This window comes from Lygodium microphyllum, chromosome 14, assembly GCF_053477565.2.
Source record: "Lygodium microphyllum isolate KBCC chromosome 14, Lygodium_microphyllum_v1.1.10, whole genome shotgun sequence".
Lineage (NCBI taxonomy): Eukaryota > Viridiplantae > Streptophyta > Polypodiopsida > Schizaeales > Lygodiaceae > Lygodium > Lygodium microphyllum.
Genome location: NC_141148.1, coordinates 141,745,520 through 141,766,545, shown reverse-complemented (window position 1 = coordinate 141,766,545; position 21,026 = coordinate 141,745,520). Strand labels below are relative to the sequence as shown.

The 21,026-nt window shown below is 48.2% G+C and overlaps 1 protein-coding gene across 4 annotated transcripts in view; it reads left to right on the top strand.

The window, feature by feature from the left end:
- The window catches only part of LOC148026178 (ATP-dependent DNA helicase Q-like 2), a 133,729-nt gene that overhangs the window by 93,431 nt on the left and 19,272 nt on the right, over positions 1-21,026 (top strand). For all 4 annotated transcript variants that reach the window (XR_015693196.1, XM_087693463.1, XM_087693461.1 and 1 more), the window contains one exon: positions 1,811-1,889. Coding sequence is in view for 3 of the 4 variants with exons in the window: in XM_087693463.1 (XP_087549589.1) it covers positions 1,811-1,889 (79 nt within the window). In the remaining variant the exon portion in view is untranslated. The remainder of the gene's footprint in view (positions 1-1,810; positions 1,890-21,026) is intronic.

The following is a 21,026-nucleotide window of genomic DNA, read 5'->3' as shown; positions in this document are numbered from 1 at the left end:
GTCAAAAAAAACTGTCACTGATGCACGCTTCCCAAGGTGCAATTAGTGCTCAGCAGCACTAAAACATCAAAAGCCCCAAAATTTTCTGCCCAAAATTTCTGTCACAAATGTCTGTTACAAAAGCCCCAAAATGTGCATTCAATGTGTCACAGACAGACACAGCACGTTTCCCAATGCTGAAAACTGAACCTGCTGTTCAGCACGTTTCCCAATGCTGAACCTGAACCTGTTGCACGAACTCCTGTGTAAAAGAAAAGTGCAGAATGTTACCTCTGCGTGTTGACGACGGGCACGATTCCCGAGGTAATGACTGCTGGGTACAGTCGGACTGACGCACAGGTACAGGCGTGCAGGTCCAGTGACACGTGCAGGCAGGACTGGGCGCGCGCTGGGCAGAGGAGGCGGCACCCAGGACTGGCTGGTGGAGACAGGTGGCGCGCTGGCAGCTGGAGCTGACGGCACAGGTTAGCTCAGCGCAGGGAGGCTGCGCAGGCAGACTGACAGGCGAAGGGGCACGCTGGGCAGACACAGGGCAGAGGACACGCTGGGCAGAGGTGGCAGCACGCAGGTACAGGTGGCGCGCTGGGCAGGGCGGTGCTGCGCGCTGATTGTTGGAGCTGCACGCTGGGCAGAGGAGTCGTCTGGTGCTGCGCGCTGACGGACTGACAGGCGCAGGCAGGACTGGGCAGGAACAGGCGGCTGGGGCAGAACTGGCGGGGGCTGCAGACTGCAGACTGAAGACTGCTCTGAGCTGAGCTCTGATACCAAATGTCAGATGGGAGAGGATCGAGGTGCAGCTGAAGTGCAGTAGACAGTGTGAGAGTGAGAGACAGAGTTGAGCACGACACCCAATGCAATAGTACTGAATAGAGTGTAACTGAAAGTACAAATGATAACCCTTATACCTTAGAGTTATAAGGGGCTGTTCACACCCGAACACAGTAAGTGCCCGTAAGTGTGCACCACAAGCACATACAAAATAGTACACATAATCTGGGGGAAAAACCTCTCCTACCGAGAGTAAAAAGTGCCCCAGTGTCCTAGTGATCACCCGCACACTCCCATATGAGCGTAGGCATAAGTAAGGCGTGTGAGATACCCAACAGAAACTTGATGCCAGATGATGTAGAATGAATAGAGCAGTGCTGCAGCAATTAAAGGAGACCAAAAGGAAGTTCTTGCAGTGGAGATGATGACTGGACCGAGCAGTGACAGCAGGAAAATCTCATTCGCGGCTGTTTGACATGGCAGCCTCTGGAAGGGTTGTGTCTGGTTCTGACAATCGGGGGAAGAGAAAACAAAGCAGCATGCTGGCTTCTCCAAGGCTGACAATGGAGGCAGCAGCAGGGTGTCAACTGCAGATGATAACTATGGCTGCTCATCAGAGGTTGCTAATGAATGCTGGGTGCCAAATGCAGTAGTGAGGATGATGGTGATGAGATGATGGCATATGTATGCTGCCCAACTCCCTGTCCTTGTCCCTTGTTTTTGGTGATTGCCCATCCCCAACCCTATCTTTGTACCTCATCCCAGGTTATTATGGCAGTAACAACCCCTCAGAGCAGCCAGTTAGTAGTGTTCTTTATCTTTTTTCTTTTTTTTTCTTGAAATGCTTTTGATCATGTATGCAAGGAAATGTTAATTTTGTATGCAAGGAAATGTTAATTTTGTAATTTTCCTTGGGATATGTTGTCCCGAGGAGATTTATTAATAGTTTTTATTTCTTGGAAAGGAAAAAGAAATGTTTAGTGTTGGCATTCATGTTATATCAATGTATAGTGTTTTAATTGTTCTCTTTATCTCTGTGCAGAAGGAAACTTTTCAGCACACTGCGTATTCAACAAATGCATATGTAACACTTGGACCAGTTTTCCAATCAATAATGAATGGTAAATGTCTTTGATTCTTGCAGATACCTTGCTGCATGAAATTTTTGTTTTGATAAAATTTAGATGCATTTCAAATTTCATATGTTTTGGCTTTGCAACTAGTGAAAACAATGAGGTTTGGACAACTATAAAAGAGATGGGTACTGTTTTTTTAAAAAAATTTTGGGGAGAGAGAGAGAGAGAGAGAGAGAGAGAGAGAGAGAGAGAGAGAAAATGAAGAGAGAGAGAGAGGAGCGATGGCGGGAGCGGGACCGAAACCCTGACACGCCGTCGTCGCGTCTGTAGCCGCCGTCGCCTGACACGCCATAGCGTCTGTCGCAGCCGTCGCCTGACACGCCATCGCCAGTCTGCGCCGCCTCAGTCGCCTGTCTGCGATGCGACAGTCGCCGTCGCCCGTGCTTGTCCGCCTGCGCTCGTCAGTCGCCTGCTCGCCCGCCTGTGCCCGTGCGCGTCAGTCGCCGTCGCCGTTGTCCGTGCCCGTCTCAGAGAGAGAGCGAGAGGATCTGACGTGCCTCTCCTGACCCGCCGACGTGCTCCTCTGCCTCACGCGCTGCCTACGTTCGCCCTTCGGACCCGTGTGGGGTCTGTTTGACCCTGCGGCTCGACTCCTGCCCCTGCCTGTCTGCGAACAGCTGGTCGCTCCATAGTGCGCACCGCACAGAGAGAGAGAGAGAGAGAGAGAGAGAGAGAGAGAGAGAGAGAGAGAGAGAGAGCGCCTGCGAGTCCGTCTGGCCCTGCGTGCGCCCGTCTGGCCCTCCTGCGCCCGTCTGCCCTCCTGCGCCCGTCTGGCCCTCCTGCCGCCGCCCCTCTGACCTGCGGGCTTGGCGCCGCCCTGCGCGCCGCCCTGCCCTCTCGCCTGTCGCTACCCCCTGCGCCCTTTCGTCGCCCCCCTGCGCGCCTTTCGTCTTTGACCCGCCTGCGTGCTGCGCCGCCCTGCCCTGTGGTTCCTTCGCCATCCCGCCCTGCGCGCCGCCTGGCCCCGTCCTCCAGGGCAGCGCAGGCTTGACTGGATCCTGCGCGAAGCAGGGGACCAGCAATACGTCCCTGCGCAGGATCGACCTCACCTAACCTAGCGCGCCCTCTGCCAGGACGCGTGTGAAGACAGCAGTATGGCTGGCCTGGATTTGGATTTTCTTGACCGGACGGTGGCAGCCCTTGGCCCTGATTCCGATGCAGAGGAGCCGGAAGATATGGTGCCATGCACGGAGGAGTTGCCGCCGAGTTCTGAACAGCCGCCTGCCGGCAAACGCTCCAAGCATACGCCTGATGAGCCAATGAGTCCTCCGGAACGCTCCTATGCGCAAGTGGCCTCTGATCCTGTGGATTCGCAGGAAATTGACTGGGAGCATTTGCTGGACTTCGCCAATACTCTGCTCGGTGATTATGTCCAGCATAATACCGAATCTTTTTCTGTTGCGGGAACGGATGATGTGCTGGAAGCCACGGTGGACCCCAAATCAGTCTTGCGATCCTTCTCGGTGTTCTATGACCGTGCAGTTATACTTTTCTTCACTGGCAGGATCCCAGTGCTTTCGCACATTCGCCAGTGGTTGCACCATCTATTGTAAGGGGAGTCTGTTGAGGAGATCTTCCTTGGACCTCGCGGGTTTTATGAGGTCCTGCTGAAATCGGAAACGCATCGCGCTGAGCTCCTGTCCAAGTTGCCGCTATTCTTTGATCGCCGCTTGGTCCATGTTGTGCCATGGCGCCCCATGGCCGACTTCCAGCGTCTGCTTCAACGCGAATGCCCGGTGTGGGTGGAGGTGGAAAACTGTCCGGCGGTCTATTGGCCCATGTTGAAGGATGCGATGGCGGTTGTGGGAACAGTGCTGGTTCCCCCAAGCCTCAGGGCGATGAACCGCAACCGTTTATGCATGCTATGGGACACGGCCAGGAAAAGGCCCGCGTGGCTTCGCCTCAATTGTTCGGGCATGCATCCTTTGTATTTTCGCTTAAAATGGGGCAACTTTGCGGGCCACTGCTTTTCATGTGGTAAATTGGGGCATTTCATGGCCGAATGCCCTGAAAAGCAATCGTCTTCCGAGGATGCGCAGGTTGTGCTGCCCAAGGACGACATGGTGCTTGATGCCACGCCCCAGGAAGCCCTTCAGTCTCCTCATGTCATGGATAAAGGCAAACAACAGGTCCTGAGTGTGGATTCCCGTCGCACTGACTGGATTGAGGCACGTTCTAAAAAAGGTAAAAAGTTGGATGCAGGCCTGGCGGATCCTGGGCCTCCCGCTTCCTAGGATTCCGTGCGCATGTATACGCGCCGGAAAGAAATGGCCACTTCACAGCAGGCTGCGCGTCCTACGGCCCCGTCGGGCCCCCGCAATCAGTCTCCAAGGAGAGCCTATATCGACGGCCCCAGAGGCCCACCTGCCAAGCTGGCGTTCGATGCCAAAGGAAATGTTATTACACCCTGGGATCGGCGTTATCCCCGCCCCTCTCCCAAGGCAGTGGATTTCCCTTCTATCTCCAAAGCAGGTCGCCAGAATTCTTTCGCAGTATTGGCTGATTTTCTGGATGAGGGTGTCCTGGATGCTCTCGCGGAAAAGGTGAAATCGAGGCAGCAGGCGCCTCGTTCCTGACTTCCTTCTTTGAGGATACATGAAGATAGCCACATGGAATGTGCGAGGCATTTGCTCTCGCCATAAGCAACATGCCATGTGGACCGTCTTGCACGAGAACCAGTGGGATGTATTGTGTGCAGTTGAGCACAAAAGTCACGGTGAAGCAGGAAAAGTGATGGATTGTCATGGATTCCGTCTGTTTTATGCAGGGACCCATGCTACGCACTATTCGGGCGTGCTGATGATTGTCCATGAGAAATATCAGCCTGTCCTTGTTAAAAATGATGTGCAGGGCCGCTTTCTGGTGATCGAAGTCTTATTTGAAGGAGAGATTTTATGGCTGTTGGGCCTCTATGCTCCGAATGATCCCGCATCCCGACGGGATCTTTGGTCCACTTTGCAGGGCTCCATGTCACTCGGCCGAAGGGGGTTCTTGATGGGAGATTTCAATATGTGTGTTGACTCTTCTCAGTCCACTTCAGGGCATTCGGTAATGGATACGCCGGAAAGCCGGGTGTGGAGTTCCTTTGCTTTGCACGTGCTCAAGCAAGATCTTTGGTCGTGGCTTCACCCTTCTTTTTCAGGGTTTACTTTTCATTCCGCACAATATGCAACTACCTGGTCGCGACTGGACCGAATGTATATCATGCAGGGCGATGATTTTCTTCCCGAGATGCTGGAAATGAAGGTCTTGCGGCAATATGCGTTGTCGGACCATTTCCCCCTCCAGCTTGAGATGTGGGCACACTCTATTGCACCTTTTGTGCAATTCCTGGATAGGCTCCCTTTACGTTTCAACTCCTCTTATTTGAAGCATTCAATTTTCCAGGGCTATATGCAGCAGCTGATTGAGAGGTTCTTATTGGACTTCGCCTCTGAGGGCTTGCCTTCATTTGCACGGCTGCTCTCTAATGTGCAGCGGGTTGCTCGCCAGTATGGGATCCATCATGCCTCGCTTTGCCGCCGACGTCGACATGCAGTAGAAGACTTACTGGCTTTGGTCCGTTCCTTGCTCCTGGATTCCCCTGATGATGATTTTCTGCTATCGCTGGAAAGGCGGTTGGCCCATCTTATTCAAGTGTTTCAGTTGAAATCTTATCAACAGGCCAAGCTGCACAACTTGAAGGACACAATGCAAGATAGCGCCTGCCAGTCTCATAAGTTCTTTCGCGCCTTGCATGCGTCTCCGACTCGCGAAAATATGACCAGACTCCAGGATTCGGAAGGTCGCATGGTCACGGATCCGCAGACCATTGTCACTATGTGCAGAAACTATTTTATGGAACTTCTTGGTTCCTCTTCCTCGCCTTCTAGCCAGGTTACGCATGCCCGCTCGGTCTTCTATCATCTGGTCCGCCAGCAGGTTCCAGTTGATATGCAAGCCGCTTTGGAGACAGATATTTGCGAGGAAGAGGTTATGGACGTTTTGTTGCACCTGTCGAATGATAAAAGTCCTGGCTGGGATGGTCTCACTAATGAATTCTTTCAGACCTCGGCCACGCAGTTGGTGAAGCCATTGGTGGCCATGTTTCAGCAGGTGTGGGAAACGGGGGTCATGCCCTCCTCATGGAAAGAAGGCCTTATCAAACTAATTCCAAAGGTCCCTTCGCCGTCAAAGTTGCAACACTGGAGACCAATCTCTTTGATGGGCTCCATGTATAAAATCTACTCCAAAGTGCTGGCGAATCGGCTTCACAAGCACCTTCCAGCTCTTGTGCATCCTCTTCAATATGGTTTTATTAAGGGCCGCAACATTCTGCATAATATCTTAAATGTGCAAATGGCTATTGACTATGCGCGGCACTCCGGTCAGGAAGTGGTATTGATCCAATTGGACTTGGAAAAGGCGTTTGATTATGTGGACTGGTCTTTCATTGCAGACCTCATGTCGGCTATGGGCTTTGGTACCCGAATGTCCCGACTGATCTACACCATTAGTGCTGAGGCGTCCTCCAGAGTTATGCTTAATGGTGGAGTTACAGAGCCATTTGTCCTTGCACGCTCGGTCAGACAGGGTTGTCCTTTGAGCCCTCTCTTCTTTGCCCTGGCGACTCACCCGGTCCTTTCAATGTTATCCTCCATGGCAGCCTCTGCTCAGCTGGCCGGGCTGTCTCTTCCGTTGGGTCAACACTTCGTTAGCCAATCTTTGGCTGATGACACCTTTATGATTTTGCAGGCGAACAGGGACAACATTCGCAGGGCATTAGATGTTTGGACACTCTTTGGTCAGGCCTCTGGGCTTCGCATCAATGCCCTTAAGTCCGCCATTCTCAGTTGTACGGAGCCTGATTTACAGTCCTTAGGTTGGCAAGGCCAGGTGGTTTCCCGTGGATCCATTGTCAGGCATCTTGGATACCCATTGGGGGTGGATGTACGGCCAAAAGACCTGCTGGAGTGGATTTCACAAAAACTGGCGGCGAAGTTTATGTATTGGAAGTCGCAAGCGTGGCCATTCCATGTCCGCCTCAAAGTGGCCTAGACAATCATGCTTCCAATGCTAACGTATTTTCTGCCTTTGTTGCCATGGATGCCTACTACGTTGAAGGCCCTCACTCATCCCATCCGTTTCATGCTGTGGAAGAAGGATTCACTGCAGGCCGGCATTTCCTGGATTTCGTGGTCACACGCATGTACCCCTAAGCGCATGGGTGGAGGAGCTATTTTGGATGCACACACTCATATGTTAGCTCTCCGTTGGTCCCTTTTTCGTGCCATGTGTGTGGACCATCAGCCATGGACCATCATAGCCCGTTATTTTCTTGAGGACAGCGGGCTCCGCCATGGCAACACACGGCTTCGGGCCTCCTGGTGGCATGTCCTTAATGCTGACTCTCGTGTTTCCAGTCCCTCTTCCTCTTTGTTACTGCACTTGGTCGGCTCTTGGAAAGTGGTGCTCCAAAAGGCCCGTTGGCACCCAGTAGGGGGCCGCTTGCAGACTAACTCCTTTCAGTTGGAATTGTTGGCAGTATCGAGACTCCTTTCATGGGAAGATAAACATCAACTCAGACCAAGATTTAATCGCATGGCCCGTTTAGGTGTGACGTCGGTTGCGGATGCTACCCTTGCCACTCGCAATGTCCTCGTATCATTTCGGACGGCTCGGCGACTCTTCAAGATCCCGCGTGGATACCGTGATTTATGGGAGCAGCTTTCGTCGGAGCTTCAGGGTCGGCAACCCTTTCCTGCCTTGACTGTGGATCGCCCTTGGCAGGACTGGGACCTTGCAGGCCGCCTGAGTCTGGAAAAGGCCTCTACTAATCAGGTGTATCATCTTCTTGTTCAAGATCACCAATGGCTGGGAGAGAAAGCTAATACTGTTTGGGGACTGCGGAAATCGCTGTCATGGTGGCAGAAAACGCTGATGGAGGGCTGGCTAAATAAGACCCCTTTCAAATGCAAGGTTTTTCTTTGGCGGGTGATGATTGGTGGTCTTCCTCTGGCCTCGGCCCTTGCCAAGCGTCGCATCTCGAATGGCAATTGTTTCTTCTGTACCACACCGGCGGAATCGGCCCGACATCGTTTTCTCTCTTGCCCGCTCGCCAAGAATATCTGGTCACTCTTGTCGCACATTTGGCGCGCGGTGGTGGGGTCCTCGCTAACTCCTTTCGACTGGGTTTTTGTGCACCCGAAGTATCCCGCACCGCCACAGTTGCATGAGAAGATCTTATTTCACTTTTTCAGATATTGGGGATGCTGGCACATTTGGACCACGCGCAATGCTTTTCTCTTTGATTCGGCCTCTAATGTACCCCGACATATTGCCAGGCTTAAAGGGCTCTTGGATTGGCAGCTAGATATCATCCGACACTCCGACTTGCTCCCTCGGGAGGATTTGCATCCGTGGCATATGGCAATTGCCTCTGGGTCGTTGCCATGATTGGAGTAACCTTTTCAGTGCATTACTACGGGGCTTCCCCACACGTTGGCCTAGGGCCCTCGTGTATCTTGTAATCAGAAAAAAGAGAGAGAGAGAGAAAGAGAAAACCTCTTCACATGATGGCTTTCTGTCATCATGTATCTTGTAATCCAGTAATCTTGTATTTTTTTCGTAATTAATACAATTACCTTTTACGAAAAGAGAGAGAGAGAGAGAGAGAGAGAGAGAGAGAGAGAGAGAGAGAGAGAGAGAGAGAGAGAGAGAGAGAGAGAGAGAGAGAGAGAAAGAGAGCTCGCCCTCTGCCTGCACGTTCCGTCGCCCCCTGCCTGCTACCCGCCCTGATCTGCCCGTTTTGCCACCAAGGGCCAGCAGCCAGTCACACCCAGGTTGCCACACAGAGCGTGCGACAGGGTGAGCCAGCAAAGGGAACGAGCCCGTCTCTGCCTGCGAAGAGGAAGAATGGCCTGTGCATTCCTGCCTCCCGTGAGATCTTCGTTCGGCCTCTGACCGGTATACGCAGTGATACACCATGGCTGGCTTGGACCTGGATTTTATAGACCAAACGGTGGCAGCGCTTCGTCCGGACTCTGATACCGAGGAACCCGATGATATGGTTCCGTGCAATGAAGAGATGCCCACTGCTCCTGACTTTCAGCCTGCAGGCAAACGCACCAAGCACACTTCGGAGGAGTCAATGGATCATCAGGATCGTTCCTATGCTCAGGTTGCTTCGGACTCTGCAGACTCACAGGATGTTGACTGGGAGCATTTGCTAGAGTTTGCCAACACTCTACTTGGCGATTATGTTCAACATAATCAGGAAGCCTTTTCTGACTCTGCACCGGAAGATGTTTTGGAAGCCACTGTTGACCCCAAATCTGTCTTGCGCTCCTTTTCAGTATTCTATGATCGCGCGGTGATACTCTTCTTCACTGGTAGAATCCCCCAGCTTTCCCGTATTCGCCAGTGGCTGCACAGTCTGCTACAAGGGGAATGTGTTGAAGAGATTTTTGTGGGGCCCCGAGGTTTTTTTGAGGTGTTGTTAAAATCTGAGACGCACCGTGTTGCTCTTCTGTCTAAACTGCCTCTGTTTCTTGATCGTCGTTTGGTCCATGTTGTACCATGGCGCCCAATGGCAGATTTTCAGCGCCTGCTACAACGGGAGTGCCGTGTATGGGTTGAAGTGGAAAATTGCCCGGCTATTTATTGGCCACTGTTGAAGGACGCCATGGCTACTGTGGGCACGGTTCTGGTCCCTCCAAGTTTAAGGGCAGTGAATCGTAATCGCTTGTGTATGTTATGGGACACTACCAGGAAAAGGCCTGCGTGGTTATGTCTCAATTGCTCTGGCATGCATCCCTTACACTTTCGTTTGAAATGGGGCAATTTTGCAGGACATGCTTTTCCTGTGGCAAATTAGGGCATTTCATGGCCGAATGCCCAGAACAACAACACACTTCAGATGCGGGGCATGTTGCGCTACCCATGGAAGATATGGTATGTGATGTCCCATCGCAGGATGCTATTCACCCACCTAAAGCTCTGGATAAAGGTAAACAACAGGTTTCGGTTTTAGACTCCCATGGCACAGACTGGGTTGAAGTACGCGCAAAAAAAGGTAACAGGGTGGTTGCTGGCATGGAGAATTCTGTGCCTTCTGCGTCACAAGATTCCATGCGTACTTATATGCGCAGGAAAGAAATGTTGCCGTCGGAGCACTCTCCTCCTGCGATGGCTTCCTCTGCCCCCCGTCCTCAGCCCACTCGGAGAGTGTATTCGGATCGTCCAAAGGGTCCACCAGCTAAGCTGACTTTTGATACGAGAGGCAACGTCATTACCCCGTGGGATCGTCGTTATCCCCGCTCCATTCCCAAGCCAACAGATATGCTGTCTACCTCCAAATCTGGTCCGCAGAACTCTTTTGCCGTGTTGGCTGATTTCTTGGATGAGGGAGTCCTGGACATTCTCGTAGAAAAGGTCAAATCGAGACAAGCTGTGCCTCGTACGTGATTTTCTTTTACAAAAAACACATGAAAAATAGCCACTTGGAATGTGCGAGGAATCTGTTCTCGCCATAAGCAACATGCCATGTGGACTGTATTGCATGAGAATCAGTGGGATGTCTTGTGTGCTGTTGAACACAAGAGTCACGGTGAAGCTGGAAAAGTTGTAGACTGCCATGGCTTTCGTCTGTTCTATGCAGGGACACAGGCCATGCGTTATTCTGGTGTGCTCATGATTGTACACGAAAAATATCAACCTCTTCTTATTAAAAATGATGTGCATGGCCGCTTTGTGGTGATTGAAATTTTATTCGATGGAGAAATCTTATGGTTACTTGGTCTCTATGCACCGAATGATCCTTTATCGCGCCAGGAGCTTTGGCATACTTTGCAGACTTCTTTGTCACTTGGCAGACGGGGCCTCTTCATGGGAGATTTCAATATGTGTGTTGATTCTTCGCAGTCCACATCGGAGCATTCGGTGATGGACGCGCCGGAAAGCCGTAGGTGGCATGAATTGGCTCTTGCTGTTCTTAAGCAAGATCTCTGGTGCTGGCTGCACCCGTCTTCTACAGGGTTTACTTTCCATTCCGCTCAGTATGCAACAACATGGTCGCGGCTGGACCGCATATACATAATGCAGAATGATGATTTCCTCCCTGAGATGCTTGAAATGAAAGTGTTGCAGCAATATGCATTGTCGGACCATTTTCCTCTGCAGCTTGAGATGCTCGCACAACCCATTGCACCTTTTAAGCGATTTCTGGAGCGGCTACCTTTGCGTTTTAACTCATCTTATTTGAAGCATGCAATCTTTCAGGGTTATATGCAGCAATTGATTGATAGATTCTTACTGGACTTCTCCTCTCAGGGCACTGCTTCGTTTGAACGATTGCTCTCTAATGTGCAGCGGGTTGCTCGGCAGTATGGAATCCATCATGCCTCTCTTTGTCGACAGCGTCGGCAAGCAGCGGAGGACTTGCTGGCTTTGGTCCGTTCTCTGCTGATGGACACTCCAGATGATGCATTTCTACTAGCACTGGCAATGCGTGTGGCTCATCTTATTCAAGAGTTTCAGTTGAAATCGTATCAGTAGGCCAAATTGCAGCATCTGACGGAGACTTTGCAAGATAATGCGTGTCAGACTCATAAATTCTTTCGAGCCCTGCATCCCTCTCCTGCTAGAGAGAATATGACTAGACTTCTGGATGCAGACGGGCACCTGGTCCTTGATCCGCAGACTATTGTGCATATGTGTAGGGATTATTTCATCGATCTTCTTGGTTCCACTTCTCCACCTTCAGCCCAAACTACTCACGCCCGTTCAGTTTTTTATGACCTGGTTCGTAATCAGGTTCCGCAAGACATGCAAGCCACTATGGAGTCAGATATTTGTGAGGCGGAGGTTATGGATGTTTTGTTACACTTACCCAAGGATAAAAGTCCTGGCTGGGATGGTCTCACCAATGAGTTCTTTGAGGTTTTTGCTACCCAATTGGCGAAACCATTGACGGCTTTGTTTCAGCAGGTGTGGGAAACGGGGATTATGCCTTCCTCATGGAAAGAAGGACTTATTAAATTGCTTCCGAAGGTTCCTTCGCCGTCTATGTTGAAACATTGGCGCCCAATTTCTTTAATGGGTTCTATGTACAAAATCTTTTCCAAAGTAATGGCGAATCGGCTCCACAAGCATCTCCCTGCCATTGTGCATCCTCTTCAATATGGTTTCATTAAGGGCCGAAACATTCTGCACAATGTATTAAATACGCAACTGGCGATTGATTATGCACGGCATTCTAATCAGGAGGTCGTACTGATTCAATTGGACCTGGAAAAGGCTTTCGACTATCTGGACTGGTCTTTTGTTGCAGAGCTTATGTCTGCTATGGGCTTTGGTGATCGGATGTCTCGACTGATCTACATCATCAGTGCAGCGGCGTCTTCGCGAGTCATGTTGAATGGAGGCGTTACCGAGCCATTTGCCCTTGCCCGGTCTGTCAGACAGGGGTGCCCATTGAGCCCGCTCTTCTTTGCCCTTGCGACTCATCCGGTTCTTTCGATGTTATCTCATATGGCAGCTTCCACTCAGTTGGCTGGATTGTCGCTTCCTTCTGGACAACATTTCATTAGTCAATCCTTGGCTGATGACAGTTTTATGATTCTGCGGGCGGATAAGGATAACCTTCGCAAAGCATTGGATGTTTGGGCTCTCTTTGGTCAGGCTTCCGGCCTTTGCATCAATGCGTTGAAATCAGCCATTCTCAGCTGCACGGAGTCCGATTTGCAGTCATTGAATTGGCAGGGTATCGTTGTGCCTCGTGGTTCCATTGTCAGGCATCTTGGCTACCCCTTGGGCGTTGATGTTCCCCCAAAGCAGCTTCTACAGTGGACTTCTCAGAAACTGGCAGCTAAGTTCCTGTATTGGAAGTCTCAGGCTTGGCCATTCCATGTTCGCCTCAAAGTAGCCCAGACAATTATGTTGCCGATGCTCACATATTTCTTGCCCTTGCTGCCCTGGACTACTACTACTCTGAATGCTCTGACTCAGTTTATTCGTTTCATGTTATGGAAGAAAGATTCCTTGCATGCAGGCATTTCCTAGATTTCTTGGTCGCATGCGTGCACCCCCAAACGCATGGGTGGAGGAGCTATTTTGGATGCCCAAACTCACATGTTGGCCCTCCGTTGGTCTCTTTTCCACGCTATGTGCTCAGATCATCATCCGTGGGTCGTTATAGCCCATTATTTCCTTGAGGAGCAGGGGCTTCGGCATGGCAATACCCAAATCCAGAGTTCGTGGTGGCATGTCCTTAATGCCGATTCCCGATTCTCTTGTTCCTCTTCATCACTGCTTACCCATTTGGTATGTTCCTGGAAACTGGTCCTCCGGAAGGCTCAGTGGCATCCAGCGGAGGATCGCTTAGTTGCTAATTCTTTTCAACTGGAATTGCTGGCAGTCTCGCGGTTACTTTCATGGGAAGGTAAACAAGAGCTTCGACCACAATTCAACCGTATGGCACGTTTGGGCTTAACTTCAGTTGCGGATGCCACCCTTGCCAGTTGCAATGTGTTAATATCATTTCGTACAGCCAGGAGGATCTTTAGGATCCCTCGTGGATACAGGCATTTATGGGAACAGCTTTTGATGGTGCTCCAGAGCAGACAACCCTTTCCTGCCCTTACTTTGGATCGTCCTTGGCAGGATTGGGACTTTGAAGGCCGGCTGAGTTTAGACAAAGCTTCCGCTAACCAGGTCTATCATCTTCTGATTAAAGATCATCACTGGTTGGTCACTAAAGCTAATGCTCTATGGGGATTGCGTAAATCCCGGTCATGGTGGAGGGCAACTGTGATGGAAGGGTGGCTGAACAAGACACCCTTCAAATATAAGGTCTTTCTTTGGAGGGTGATGATTGGGGGTCTTCCGCTTGCTTCAGCTCTTTCCAAGCGACGAATATCCAATGGCAATTGTTTCTTTTGCACCACCAGTGTCGAATCTGCCCGTCACCGATTTATTTCTTGCCCTATCGCTAAGAAAATATGGTCGTTCTTGTCAGCCGTTTGGAGAGCAGTGGTTGGTTTCTCGCTAAGGCCCTTTGATTAGGTCTTTGTGCAGCCCAAATACCCAACACCGGCACAGCCACATATGAAGCTCGTGTTTCACTTTCTTCGATATTGGGGCTGTTGGCATAACTGGACCATTCGGAATGCTTTTCTTTTTGATTCCGCCTGTAATGTTCAGCGGCATATTGCTAGGCTTAAGGGTCTCTTGTATTGGCAGATAGATCTTCTTTAGCATTCTGACTTACTTTCCCGGGAGGACTTGCGTCCCTGGCATATGGCAATTTCCTCTATATCTTTGCCATGACCTTGTAACTCTTAGAACTAGAACCGTTTCACATGATGGCTTAGTGCCATCATGTATCTTGTAATCAAGTAAACTTGTACTTTTTTTCGTAATTAATACAATTACCCTTTACGAAAAAAAAAAGAAGAGAGAGGAAATGATATATTAACGTCTACAAAAGGCCAAAATGACCTATGAGACCATGAGTTACAATCATGTGTATGATGGTACAACTGTCTGGGCAAAATATGTAGCACAAAGCAAAATAAGAAAGGAAACTAACTATCGTATGTGTAAAACATAGAGCTCTATCTAGTAACAATGAGCTCCAAACGGTACAATCTCATGTGGGTATGGAGGGCCTAGCTCTAGCCCGAGCAATAATCCCATGTATCCGTCTATGAAGGTGTCATCGGTGGCTATGTCGAGGCCTAGGATGTCTAGATCGGATAAGCTGAATGGCTCGATCAATCAGTGCTCCTTGTCTGTGTGTGGACTGTGGCGGTGAGAGAGGCTCTTGTGTGGACTCTGGCTGTAACTGTATTGAAGTCTTCTGAGTCTCCTTTGCAAAGAAGTCTGTGAGCTGCCTCTGTGAAGGGCCTCGATGTCCCAGAGTAGATGTACTCCTGAGGCACATGTCACAAAGCCGTCATATCTCAAGAAGAAAGAGGCCAAGGCATCGCTGATCGGTAAAATCCATGACTTTGGATAGTGGTCCAAATCCATCTCTAAAGAGACAATGGAAATGACCACAAACCTCATAATACGTTGGGCAGCGGCATATATAATGCTCCTTTGTCTTTGGCTCTAATTGGCATATCTGGTATATGCGCTCCTTTGGTGGGATGGATCTATATCTGCCAGTCTCAATCTCTAGCTGATGTGAGGAGGTGCGCAATTGGCCAATAGTACCTCTGATCCCATGGGAAAGGTGGGTGTCCATGTATCTTGGGCGAACAATAAATCAATCATGTGTAGTATGAAGGAAATGCTCGCGGTAGTAAGCTATCTTTGTCCTTAGCTCCTGCCCTGGTATCAACCATGCCCGCCTGATATCCAACTGGGTAAGATCCATCCTGATGATCTTGCAGATTTCTAACCTACTCAGATCAAGAGATGGTGCATCAGGGGAGTACTGGAAGGGGGGTACCTTGTCCATGCTAAAGCCATGCAGCTCAAACCAGACCGATATCTGTGCATATCAACATGAAGTATGACCCTCTCTGGCAAGCTGGAGGACTCAAGGGCCAACTGTGCATATCTATGTCTGGGTAAGTCCCATAGGCTATGTATATATGCGACCGATCGGGTGAGGGCCTCTACCACAATTGGTGTAGCTGCTAGCTCGGCTTTGATGATCTCATGTGGCACCGAGGCCTTATATCTCATCATCCTAGATATCATGGACACTAGGGGTTTCTCCATCGACCTCTACCGTCATAAGTGCGCCTTGATCTGCTACAGTGGTCAAGACTGGCCCCCCATATTTGTACTCCATAAAGTAGTGTGGATGTGACCAGTGTATCGAAGAGCCATAGCTTGGTGCGGGGTTCTTGGAATTGCATCTGTGAGCACAAAAAACTCAAGACCAATCGTACAACAAAGCACAAACTGATAAACATAGAACATAGTTAGGTTTAGGGTTGGGGTAACTCAGAGATAGTGAGCACAATGAATAATAAAGTGAAGGAATATTGAATATACAGTGCTCATGCAAGAAACACACTATGTAGTGAATACTGAACCTCGAACTCTCATATCTTCGTGACAGCTGTTAAGTGCAAACACAACTTGTGGAGGACAAAGAAGATCAAGGCTATAAGCACAATGTATAGAGGAGAGAGAAGATTAGGGCGGCAACTCTAGACTGCTGGCCATAATACCAGATGTTGACGTCAGCATCAAACATATCAGACAAACTGTAGGTGACAGCTCCAAGATACTAGGCAATAGCTGCAAACAGGTAATGAAGGTTGGAATTAAGCATCAGATGGTAGCAAATGGCTGGGGGAAGCTTTGACCACCATGTCCTCTGTGAATGGGGTGTAGGCAACAAAGATACGGCTCTTGAAACTTGCAAAAACGAGATTGAGGGAGAGTGGTGGGCTACATGCCTATTTATAGAAAGTTTGGGGCACCTAAATTAGGGTTTTGCATGTGGGACGTACTTACTCTCTAGGACTGTGTTTCTTTTTAAAATAAGAAGGTTTCTTCATTAATTAAGCATGTTTTGGGGCTACTTAATTCAGGCTAATGCATTTTCAGTTGAAGACCCCCTCTTAGGGCCAAAACTGAGCTTGGAGAAATAAGCACTTGATAAGTATTGTCTTTTATCCTAAGGCGTCCCACCCCAAAGCAGCCATGGCATTAAGCAAAGGATGCACGTTGGTTGCCTAGTGACCTACCAAGGCTACAGAGGCGATGGTTATCTTACCAAGGGAGCCCAAGTGATCACCCCAGAGAGACTAGGGTATTGGATCAAGGATGTGCGTTGGTTGCCCAAGGGCCTACCAAGTCTTGCAAAGGTGGATGGAATCAATAATGGACTTTGTGTTTATTGATTTAAAAAAAAATTAAATTGGAGAGCTTTGGTGTAATTTGTTCAAAAGGTTTAGCATTAATTAATAGTTTCAAATCAAGTTTTGCCCATTGAGTTAGTGCCCCGAAACACGGGAAAAGAAGGATGGATAGCCCCACTATCTTCATAAAATAAGCAAAATAATCCCACACACTTCTAGGACAAGTGCTTAGGGATTTGTAAGAGGGTGTGTGTGTGTGCGCGTGCGTGCGTGTGTGCCTATCATATAGAGAATATGTGAAGAGAAAGGCAATATGATGGGAGCAAGCAAGACAAGCAAAGCCAGCATAGGGAAAAATTGCCTTTAGGGACTGCCATGTGCAATGCCACATGAATAGAATGTCGATGCATGGGGTAATGCAAAGAAAGATGCAAGTATTTATACTCATGTAGAATACGATGCAACGGTGTCACTTGGATAGTATGGTTGTAGGGGAATTATTGAGGCATATCTTAGACTCTCAAACCTATGGGATTTAGTACAGGAGTTGGAATCCCACCCTAATCCTGCACTTGTTCTATACGAGGTCATCCCCTCACGGAAGGCTCGTAATGCCTCTGCTATTGTCGAGCTTATGTGCGGCCTATTGTCTGAGTTTAACTCTCAGCTTCAACATTTTGACTTAGCATCCGAGCATTGAGCATACTTGATTGACCACTATGCGGCTTGGGATAGGACTTGTTGCATAAATTTGAATCATGAGCTCCAAAACTTCAAAATGGCAAACAAGGATGACTTGAAAGTCAAGTTGGCTGAGTATCGGTGTCTCCTTAATGAGTTCTCAACCACTGGGGCTCCTAAGTCTCCTGACGATTAGGTTATTCTATTTCTTAACAAGTTGCCAAGAAAATATTTTCATTTTGTATAGTAGGTGATTTCACAACTTCAAATTGCCACATTATATGAGTTTGAGTATCAGTTGTTGTGTTATGCATGGTTGTTTGATCGATTTCATAACATGTCCTTAATAGAGGGGGCTCTAGTTGTATCTTCTCAAAGGGGCAATAGGGCAAGGGCAAACAAACTCAACTCAAAATCAAAATCAAAACAAGCCTAGTGAATCCTAAGGAACCAATCAATCTTCTCTGAAACTTGGATGGCAGAATGTACCTAAAAAGAATAGGTTTTGTCAACATTGTTAAAAGGTTGGCCATTATGACGACGTGTGTCGATCTAAGGCAAGAAGCACATAGTCAAAATCCAAGAATCAAACCCTCACATCCTAGTGAGATAACCCCCAACAAGGGAACCAGGGTGGTTGCAACCCCTAGCAGGAGTAGTGGCAAGGCCAAACCCACACTGCCACCGATGAGTCATCACAGTCGGCAAACTACTCAACTCCAAAGGATTTGTCTGATTGGTCTATAAAGGCATATATCTTCTCCTTAGAGACATCGGATGTGAGTCTTGTTCACATCTGCAAGTTGCCTCTTGATGAGATGCTTGCAGAGTCAACTCGTCATAGCTGAGCAGCTCAACACCTGTTTGGCTTAGGGACAGTGAAGCTACACATCACATGACTCCTAAAGTAGACATTTTCATTTTTCGAGCCCTTAAAGTGTTCGCATAGGAAACAACTAATTAGTCAAGATTTAGGCCCAAGGTCACGTGAATTTTCCCACTAACCTAGCTCCAAATCTCACTTCACTCCATGATGTCTATCATGTCCCTCAGCTTGGGGTGAACTTATCCGTTCAGCAACTTTGCCAGTTGGGGTGAACAATTTTCTTCATCGCGACCATAGTCGAGGTCCTAGACTCTCAAACTGGTTTACTTATTGCTCGAGGCATGGCAGAGTCTAATGGCCTTTATCACATTACACATTTCTTTACCGAGCCGATTGCCGATGATTCGGAGTTCCATCACTTCCAAGCTTTGACCACCGCATGGGAGCCCACGGACTCCGAGCGTCTTTGGCATTTTCGCTTAGGACATCTTAGCTATGACTCTCTTTATGAGCTGTCATGTCAAGGGATAGTTGAGGGCCTTCCACGCCTAAAACTATCTGGAGAGGTTTGTAAAGCATATTAGCTAGGTAATCAGCATCATACACCCTTTCCTCAGTAGTCTATTATCACTCCTGTTGTTGAACCCCTTAGTCTCATTCATGTAGATCTTTGTGGTCCCATATTCACAGCTACCTTGAATGACATGTTGTATTTCTTTTTTATAGTGGATGATTTCTCTAGATACATGTTGTGTGGGTACTATGAGGAGTGATTTTGGTAGCAAGTTTACCTCCCACGCATTCTTTGAGTCTCTATAGGAGCAAGGCATCACACACCAACTCACCTCTATTAACTCCCCCGCACTGAATGGAGTCGTAGAGCATAGGAACCAGACAGTTTTGAATATGACACGCTCTATGCTATTCGCCACAGAGCTTCCTGATCGCCTTTGGGTCGTCAAGGCTATTAACACATCAGTGTACATGCTCGCCGATTCCTAAAAAGACTCCATATGAGGCATTTTTTTGCTCTCGACCTATTATTTCTCAGTTTAGAGTTTTCAATAGTCGTGCTTATACGCATATTTGTGATGTTTAATCCTTGGACAAGCAAGGTAATCGTTAGGCAAGATGTCATCTTTGATGAGAGGAACATTATGCAATCTTTTACATTGGACTCTTTGTCCTCAGCTTCACTCACATCATTTGAGATTGGGCCTACTAAGCCGAGTCTACTACCAGTTCTTTACCTTTCAACAAATACTTCAGCTCCCAGGCCTCTTCCGCGAGACCCGTTATCTCGCTAGTACCAGCAGACCATGTGGAATTCGGGGAGCCTTCCACCGGACTTCACTCTTGAGGGTCTTAGAAGGTTTGCTTGGCTTGTCCTCAGGCTTCATATGCATCATTGTTTCTAGCTAATTACATTGCATATTTTGAGCTAGAGGAGACTCTCCAAGTCTCTTTTTGGCATGAGGCCATGGAGAAGGAACTAGATAGCGTTGATCGAAATGAGACTTGGACATTGGTGGATCGTTCTTGTATCACAAGCCAATCGTCGAGATGAAGTGGATTTTTAGGACCAAGCTAAAGATTGATGGTACTCTAGGCAAATACAAGGCTCGTATTGTAGTGCAAGGTTTTAAGTAAAAGCACGGCATTGACTATCATAGTTGTCAGGTACGAAAGGTACGATACGGTACGGTACGATAAAATACGGTACTAAATGGTACCTTAAGATTTTATAAGGTATGGTACGATATTAGTACGAAAAAAAATAACTTGATTATTTTGGACTAAAGATAATAGAATAGATATTTCAAGTCTAAATAGCAATGCTATTAGAGTATATAAGATAAGTACTTGAAGGTAACATGCCAAAACCTAATGCTGGATGTGCAATATGCGCTACTGCTACCTACAACTTATAACTACAGTGGATACATCATACATTAATGATCATACGAATAAGAGAGGTGTGGGCTTGAGAGAGAGAAGGTTGAGAGAAATTGTTTGAATCTCAAATAACCTAATCTCACGGGAGAATCATATTAATATAAGGAGCATTCAGCTAGTCCCAAAGTGCAGTTCGAATGGGAAAGATGTATCCATTAAGTTGGTACCTTATGGTACTAATATGTAAGATACGGTACATAAAGTATGGTATAGTATGAAAACTTTCGTACGTGGTACTAGTGCAACTATGCTGATTATGAAGAAACCTTCACACCTACCGCTTCGTTGACATCATTTCGTTTGTTGGTTACACTTGCCGCTCACTACAGTTGGCCAATCAATCAAATGGATGTCAAGAGTGTCTTTCTGAACGGTTATTTTGAGGGGGAAGTCTATGTGGAGCAACCTTCCGGCTTTTCTTCCGCTAACCGGACTGACAAGATTTTACTTGTGGAAATCTCTTTATGGATTGAGGCAAGTGTCAAGGTCTTGGTACCATAGGATGGACAAGTTCTTATGGACTCATGAATACCATTCTAACGCCTATGATCCAAATCTATACATGTGCATGACTAGCGCGGGGATCAGCTGTATCCTACCATATGTTGATGATATACTACTTACTGCCTCAGATTCTGTGTCTCTAGCAGAAATTAATGCACAACTTTGCTTTACCTTTGAGATGGCCTACTTAGGTTTGTTGTCTTATTTCTTGGAGATGGAGATTGTTAGATCTGAGAAAAGTATCTTTGTATCATAGCAGAAATACGCCCTACAGCTGGTTAAACTGTATTGCATTGATCAAACACGGCCAGTGGCCATGCCTCTAGATCCCAGTCCATCTGCACAATGATA